Here is an 8,554-nt window from a genome sequence, read left to right as displayed (position 1 = left end):
TGTACTTGGCATGTTTATAACCTTTTTTCTTAGCCCCGATTTTCTATTTCTACTTGCATTTTCTCGTGTCATTGAAATTTAAGTTGCCTCAAAACTTCACAGAAATAATTAGCGGCAGAATAATAAACAGAAGTCTTCCGTTTCATGCAGGTGGAGTCTTCAATGAAAAAGAACAGCCGTTGGCATCTCCAGGGCGTGGCGGCCACCAGGTGGCGCCAAAGCTTTCCCATCGCAATCTCACATTCTGAGCGCTGCCCTCCAAAACGCACTGGGCACTGGGTGACCTAAGGGGTAGGTCTAGCCACGAGATGCCCCGCGTAGAAGATCAGTGTTTCAACCGGGTGGGGAGGTTACGGAGGGTGTCCTTCTGTCTGCGTGAAATGAGTATGATGCTCCTAGCAGTGGACACATAACTGGGCAATATTATCACCCTTTTGAAATAGAAAACTGACTGTTAAAAAGACCCAACTGTGCTGACATTCCCCATTCATTTTTGCCTCCGTTCTTCACTTGGATAAGTTATGTCATTTAAAGTCATTTGTATTTAGGCCTCTGTGCCCAAGGTTAGAAAAAAGCTGTTAGCAGAAACCGTCAGTAATTATATGACACTCTTTCCACTCAGGTTCTTGCCTCCTGTGAATCCATTTGTCATAATCGTGGCAAAAGCTGTTTCCTTGCAGCATCCATCTTTATTCGGACTGATTTCTCTGGTTATTTTCTCAAGCCTCTGCAGTGTCTGTCAACTGGATTAACAGAGGATTGGGAGAAGATCCCTACAGATCAGAAGGAGGCATTTATGTCCCAGTTGGGCCCAGGGAGCAATGGTCTTGGGCAGAGAAGCTGTAGGGGACTACTCAGCTACTCCTCTCCCCCTCCCCCTACCAGCCACCACCACCCCGAAATTCAGTCCTGGGATCTCTGCCAGAACCGGTCATTGATACTGTCCTGTGGGCTTGGGAGAGAGAGAGAGAGAGACTCTCCAGTTAATTTGCCTTTAAGAATCTCTTCTAGGCACTGGTTCGATTCCCAGTCAGGGCACATGCCTGGGTTTCGGGCCAGGTTCCCAGTTGGGGGGCGTGTGTGAGAGGTAACCAATCCATGTATCTCTTGTACACTGATGTTTCTCTCCCTCTCTCTCCCTCTCTCTCCCCCTCTCTAAAAACAAAGAAATAAAACCTTAAAAAACAAAAGGAATCTCTTCCAGGAATTGCCAGTCTACTCAGGCACCTCCTGGCTGATGGATGGGAGAACCCCTTTGTTTACAGAAAGCCCGCAGGGTGATGGGGAGATATCTGCATTTCTCCCGATTTCGTTGTGGCTGAGGACATCAGCCACGGACGAACTCAGATGTCTTCCTGACACCGGTAAACATTTGTTCCCACCTGGAATGTCCTGGACAGTCCAGGCCGACAGGCTCCCGTGTGGCTGTCCTCTGCCACTGGGCCGCTGGGCTCAAGAAGCAGCACCGTGGCCCATTGGCGAGCCACATACCAGCCCTCCCAGCATCACAAAAGCCTCTCTGGTGGCCCCACTGTACTGCCACGGGTGACCCAGGGTTCTCAGGGCAGTTAAGGACCGCCCTGAAAAATGTTCGATCTTTAAAGAAGATACTAGGTGGTGTTCAGGCCTCCTAGTATTTAGCCCTGGTGGGGCTGTGAGCATGATGTTGGGGGACCTTTTGTTGAAAAGAGACAAATAAGGGATGAGCTGTGAACTAGGCAGAGGCTCTTGCTAGCAGGGCCCTCTGGGGCTAGCCGGGCATGTACAAGGCTTAGAAGAGGAGACTGGGTTTCAAAAAATGATAAAAAAATCAGGGCTCAAATCTAGATGGCCTATGTCCGTCTAGAGCCTAATCCAGGAGAGAGATAATTTGAGGCAACCTCCATGTTTTTAAATTGAACAAATTTATTGAGCACCTACAGTATGCCAGCATCAGGCCCAACACTGATTACCCAAGAGTCAGGCCCACTGTGGGTGTCAGGAGCCTCCCTGGACGAGGGAGAGGCTGGTGCATGACCAGAAATGGAGGGAATGGCTCCGTCCTGCGGTTCCTTCTCCACACAGTAGCTGCCGTTTCCGACCGTGGCACCGGAGGGCAGGGCAGGGGCCCAGCTGCGGTCTGTGCTGGGTTCCCTTCCCTTCTCTCTCTGTTATGGGGCGCCTTGCATTTTCTGCTTTCTCTGGGTGCTGCTGACGTCCTTTGGGGTCAGCTGAGGGTGGGACACTGAAAAAGGGTGGGACCAGAGAGCGATTCTAGGTGGGCTCGGAGGTGGACTGTAAGGCAATTCTAAGGGTCCATGCCAGGACACTGAACTAAGCGTGCTGATTAAGAATGAAGATGGGAGGGGCTGCCCCTTGGTGGCTGGTCCATTCATTTCTGCCTTGTGGATTTCTGCTGCTTCTGTGCTTGCCCCCCACTCCTGTTCCTTGGAGGTGGAGTCAACACCTCTACGTTATTTCTCTCCTCCTCTCTAACGTGAGCCAGTTGCTTTTCATCAGTCACTGCTGGTGAGTACCATTTCTGTGCAGCAGGTGGGCAGCTAGTGGCCCTCTAGGCAGAAGGAAGCCCCTCCCTGAGGGTCTGGAGCCACTGGCCTGACCTGAGGGGCCCACCACCGTCTTGGCCTCGCGCACCACGGGGGCAGGGGCTGCAGACCTGGATTTTCTTCCTCGGACTGTGGCTGGGGTCTTAAACCAGCCTCGGTCTAGCAGGAGCATTGGCACACTGCAACTCTTGAGCGAAACTGGGCCCTCCTCCTGCTCTTGTGAATAAAGTTTTATTGGAACTCGGCCACTCCTGCTCCTTCACGTATTGTCCGTGGCTGCTTTCATGTGATCATGGCAGCATTGAGTAGTCAGGAGAGAGACCATTCGGGTGGCAAAGCTTACGTTATTTATTATCTAGCCCTTTCCAGAAAAAGTTTGCTCACCCCGGTCTAGAATTACAAGAGACCATGTTTCTATTTACTTAGACTGGAGTGGAATATTGTAATTCGGAATATCCAGGGTGTCTGGGGCAAGATCTAAGGCTTTCATTGACAGGACTGGCGGAGACTGAGGCTTCCCTGCGAGTTGGAGGCTTGGGAACAGCTGCCTGGAGGGCCGTGTGGGGAGGGTTCTGAGGCTGTGCCTGGGCTGGGTGGGCGCTTCCTGAGAGGTGCAGATGGCTCTGAATAACATGGCCAAGGAGCGCTGGGTCTGAAACGAGCAAAGCAAATACATGCTCTTCCCCAGAGGTAACAGCCACCGGGACTGCTCGGGTTTGCCCTCGAAGGCTGCCCCTGGCGTTGCTGAGGGTAGGACTGTAACCACACCCTGCTGGAGTGTGAGAGGGGCGAGGCTGGACCACCACTCACACTGTGACTGAGGCAGATAACGGGCAGGACGGCCGGAGGCTGGGAGGAAGCTCCGGCGCCTGCGCACTGGTCAAGGCCAGCACCCAGGTGCTGTGCATGCAGGAGCACCTCATATGCAGCATCCCGTTCGCAGGAGAAGGGACATTTATTGTGACCAAAAATGCTGGTTAAGATGTTACACAGTCTAGAAAAGTCAAAAAGGCAGAGTGGCGAGGCCTGTTTACTGGAGAAAGCAGTAACGAATGTAGCTCCTGTTACTTAGATGAAACGTACACAGCCCTTAGATTGCAGTTTTTAAAACTGAAGGCCCCTAAGACCACCTGCCCACACTGTCTAAATCCCGCATCATTCTGGGACTTCAGTGAACAACGACTCCTCGGCGAGCCCAGTAAAGGCAGGTGGTGGAGGGATGTTCTGTGGCCCCGCGCTTGTTACGGTGCTTGTGTTGCAGGAAGGTGAATGCACATCCAGTTTGGGGGACTCAAAACGTTATTGAAATGCACCAAGAGTGCTTGCTACTCATGCTAAATGCTCATACAGTACACGAGCCACTTCAGTGTAAATCCCGATTTGCAGATATTGCAAGGCATCCAAGCGAGGAATGATGTTCCCGGCTGACTGATGTTCCCGGCTGCCTTAGCAAGCTGCCCCCTTTCGCTATACACGCCACCTGGAAATTCTCAGGGGTCGCTGGGTGCTGGTCACGTGAGTCTGTCTGGAAACTCCATTGCACGCTGTACAACAGGGTGCTGCGCATTAATTCCTCATACAGTCAGTATCTTTCCCACATTCGACATTTTGGCCTCACGGCATGAAAAACTGCCGAATCAGCTCTGGCTGACTAGGTTTTCTTTTCATAGCAAATAATTGTATGAAACACTTGAATTGGATAAACGCACTAAACCATCTCTCAAATGGTATCGCGTATTCTAAAAATATACTTTCCGACTTAAGCTTGAGAATTTATTTGCATAAAAGTGCCAGCACCTTCCCCACCCAGTCCCCAGAATGGGGGGCATGGCAGAGGCCGCTAATGATCCGATGAACCAGATAATTAGGCTCCAGACAGGCCCGGGGAAGGCGAGCTGTGTGTCTGAGAAAGAACCAGAGTAGAGGGTGTTCAGATGTAGAATTCCTCTGTGTCGCTGTCCCCGGGTCCAGCCAGTGCTGGAGGCAGAACGACGTCTCGGCCAGTCCGCTGGGTGTTGGGGGCTCCTCCAGGGAGCTCGGAGGAGGACGCTGTGTGTGAGGCGGCACCAGAAGCTGGGGGAGCAGCGACCCCTGTTGCCAGGTCGCGCGAAGGCCCTTTGGCGAAGAGAGGGAGGGAAGCCCAGGGGGTCTCCGTGCTCACCCCACTCCCCGTGGGCGGTGGTCCAGCTCTGGCACCTTTGTGCCCGGTGCAGTGGCCGCCTCCCTCGGAGGGGAGGGGCGTCTCCCAGGGGCCGCAGAACCTACTGGGCGCGGAGTAGGCAGAGACCACGGACAGGTCCGAGGAGGACAGCTGCAGGCCTGTGTCCACGTCCGTCTCCTGGGACCCCTCTAAGTCGTCGATGGAGAGGAGGAGGCCGTGTCTCCACTCCGGCGCCCAGTGCCCTGGGGCACCTGTGCCTGACCGACACCTGGGGACGTCCGAGCGGGCTGCGGAGGAGTCCTCTGTGGGCAAACAGAACAAGGACTTGCTCCTCGGGAACACGGACTTGCAGGGGCCGCTGCGGGCTCGTCCAGCCAATTCCTGCTGGTGTGGCGCGGGCAGAACCGGCTGGAGGGGCCCCAGGCGTGGGCTGTCCGGGAGGAGCTGCGGGCCGCTGCCAGGCGGGTGGCTCGGTGTGGAGGGGCGAGCTGCGGGCGCGCAGGGAGGCTCCAGCTCCGAGGAGAGGCCGGCTCCGCTGGGCGTAGGGCATTTCCTGTGCGTCCTCGGCGCCTGTAGGGGCAAGAGGGCACATCCTGCTAGTCACCTGGGAACTTGGAAACTTCCAGCAATGTCGTGGCAATACATTTACTCTCCAAACTCTACAGCAAAGAAACAGGCAGCAGAGCCTGGGGTGATACCAAGGAGGGCCTAGGGGGAGACGCAGTCCCGTGTCACAATGGTGAACGACTCTCCAAGTCCACACGGGAGAGTGGCTCGGCTGAGAGCCACAGGAGGGAGGCCCGCTGAGAGGAGATAAGAATTACCCTTAAATGCAAAAAAAAAAAAAAGAAAAAGAAAAGAAAAAGAAAAAGCTTGGAAGTTCTTTTCCTCCAACCACAGCCCCAGTGTTGGGAACGTTACTGGGAGGGGATGGGACCACTGCGGACAAATGGCGCATGGACAGTCTCAGACTGGACTGGCGGGTGCACCCTGAACCCCTCACCCCTGTCCTTGTCTCTCCCCACCCTCCCCGCAGCTCAGCGGGGGTCTCTTTCTGTCGCGCGAAGCTGGGGCCCTCTGTTGCGCCTGCATCTGCTTCTCTCAGATTCTTCCTCTGGTCTGGCTGGAAGCCCAAGCCTGAGGGGCAACCTGACATCGCCAAGCTCGGGTTCAGTAACACTTAAGGACAGTGGGTCTGGCTCTCTTTCTAATAGGATCGCCAACCGGTCTGATTTATGGATCCCGGGTATAAGAGAAGCGTTCTGACTGCGGTCTCCCAGAAACGCGGTGTTCCCACAGACACTTGGGACATTTCATTCAATGTCATGTACATGTATGGAGTACCTGTTACTGAGAAAGGCGAGGAAACCGCAATGAGGAAGCCTCAGTCTATGACCATGTGAAATTTAGGTTTCATTGAGAGGAAAGAAAAAACGTCACTCAGACAAGAGAACGTGATGAAGGCACAATGACAGGGCTACACAAGGCAGGGACCACCGGCACCCAGAGGGCGCGGACAGGACACTCCAGTGAAGGGGGCCCCCGGTGGGCCTTTGAGATGGGCAGCTGTCCTCCTGGCGGTGGCATGGTGGAGAGAGAGGCCACCACGGAGGCTGATGGGTGAGCAGGGGACTCGCAGGGGCAGCAAGCAGCGGGGCTTCACTGGAGAGGCCAGGGTGTGCAAAGCGGGGATGAAAAGGCAGGTTGGGAATGGAGTCCAGAGCTGGAGAAATCCTTGTCCTCCTCCTCCTCCTGCCTGGGGCCCTATTCAGTCTTAGTTACGTTTCTTCTAGAGACCATTCCTTTCATTGATTTCTAAGATCTTTATTTGCCTAATTCTAGGTATCTCTTAATCCTGTAAATGGACTGGCTCATTGTTTCCGCCAACATTAACGGCTGGTCTTTTCCGCAGAGCTTCTCACACTGGCGAGTTTAAGCTTTGAATGGGCTATTAAAGGCGTGCTGAGACGGTAATGAACTAGCAGCCTCTTGCACCTCATAAATATCATTATAATTTTCTGTGCTCCTTGATGCAAAAAAGGTCCAGAGGGTGAGACACATATCATTTTAAATCAGAAATGGTCCTAGCCCCCCAATTATCACTACAGCGTGTACGTGCGGTAAAGGGGGCCACGCTGATCACATGGGCAGCACTGGGTGGGCTTGCTCCGGCACCAGGGAGGGGCGGTGGATGGTACTGAGGAGCGGGGGCAGCACCAGCACCGGGCAAGGGTAGAGAAGGCCTGCCTTGGGCCCTGCTGGTGCTCTCCAGCTCCACCCTGAGGCAGAAAGACGACTTGCACAGGCCAAGGATTGGCCCTTCTTTCCCTGGTGGCTGCTTCCAGCTTCTATCTGCTTGTCTGACTTGACCAGAAACACTAACCAGATGCTGCAAATGACTGATGGTAGATGTTGCAGGAAACCCTTCTCCAGGGGACCTTTCTAGTGGGAAGTGACACCCTGTGCCCTCCTTCTGGGAAGCCTCCCTGCTCCCCTGGCTTCTGGCTGTCCGGGGCTGCCCTCCGGAGCTTCTCCAAGTGACGGCAGCCTCCGAGTGGCCTCCTCTCTTTCTCCTTGAAGCAGTGCAGGCCAGCTGACGGGCTGGAACCCAGTAGTTCCCTTCTTTGCTATTTATGGAACTTTTTCTGAGGAACAGAGAGCATTACCTAAATAAATCTGTTTAAGGCAACCAGCCAGGGAGATCTGGTTATGTCCCTGCACCCCCTTCTCCCTGCCAAATAAACCCTGAAATGCGGTACGCGACCCATGGGCTTCTCATGCAACTTCAAGTGCAGGCAGTTCGCAGCTGGGGCGTTAAGAGGCCTGAGCCAAAGCATCTCTTTCAAGAAGCTGGGTGTCAACAGGCTCATTCCCTGGCATGTGCATAGAATCCCTTAGTGCAGGTGACTCTGCCCTTGTCCCAGCAGCCTTGGCGGGGTACCACAGGTCATTCAGGGTGTCTCAAGGTCATTCACGGTCAGTTCTCTTTCACCTTCATGCCTCCTCTTTTGGAGGAAGGTCATTTCTTCTTGATCTGTTCTTGACATAAACCATCAGTGTGGCTTTGTCTGCTGTGTGAAGAGCCAGCGATGGGCCCCATGATAAGGGGCAGCCTCGAGCAACCTGGGTGGTGGGCCCACGTGAGAAATCAGATTTCTGCTTTAAAGACAAACATCGCATTTTGCTTGTCCTCTCTCTGTCTTCTGAGTAGTTTTCGTAGCCCTACAAAGACTACTACCTGCAGGCAAAGCCTACATTGTCTTTCAAAATATTTCTAAAGATTCTAATTTAAAAATACTTAAGCTATAGTAGACATGTGACAATGTATTAGTTTCAGGTGTACAACATAATTTGATATTTGTATATATTTTACAATGATCACCACAAGTCTAGTTAACCCCTCACCCTACATATTTTCTTTTGAGAACTTTTAATCTGCCTCGCAACTTTAATGTGCAGCATGATTGATTATAGTCGCCATGCTGTGCATGACTACCCGACTTATTATTTTATAACGGGAAGTTGGTACGTTTTGACCGCCTTCACCACCCCCACCCCGGGCAACCACCAATCTGTTCTCTGTATTTGTGAGTTAGGGGTTTATTTTTTTAATTCATATATAAGTGAGCAGATATTGTATTTGCCTCATTTTCACTTAGCACAATGCCCTCAAGGTCCATCCATGTGGTCACAAAGGGCAGGATTTCCCTCTTTTTTATGGATGAATGAGATACCACTGTATAGATGTCCCGCCTTTTCTTTACCCCTTCACCCACCGATGAACTCTTCGGTTGCTTCCATGTCTTGGCTATTGTAAATAACGCTGAAATGAACACGAAAGGTGCAA

The 8,554-nt window shown here is 52.9% G+C and overlaps 1 protein-coding gene across 1 annotated transcript in view; it reads right to left on the bottom strand.

Annotated features, from left to right (window-relative positions):
• Positions 1 to 1,921: 1,921 nt before the first annotated feature.
• The window catches only part of FAM124A (family with sequence similarity 124 member A), a 45,475-nt gene continuing 38,842 nt past the window's right edge, over positions 1,922 to 8,554 (bottom strand). The window contains exon 4 of the mRNA XM_037132496.2: positions 1,922 to 5,277. Coding sequence (XP_036988391.2) covers positions 4,477 to 5,277 — 801 coding nt within the window. The 3' untranslated portion in view covers positions 1,922 to 4,476. The remainder of the gene's footprint in view (positions 5,278 to 8,554) is intronic.

Source organism: Artibeus jamaicensis, unplaced genomic scaffold, assembly GCF_021234435.1.
Source record: "Artibeus jamaicensis isolate MK-2021 breed Jamaican fruit bat unplaced genomic scaffold, CSHL_Jam_final contig_415, whole genome shotgun sequence".
Classification (NCBI taxonomy): Eukaryota; Metazoa; Chordata; class Mammalia; order Chiroptera; family Phyllostomidae; genus Artibeus; species Artibeus jamaicensis.
Note: the sequence above shows the minus strand (reverse complement) of the source record. Positions and strands in the feature narration are given on the sequence as shown.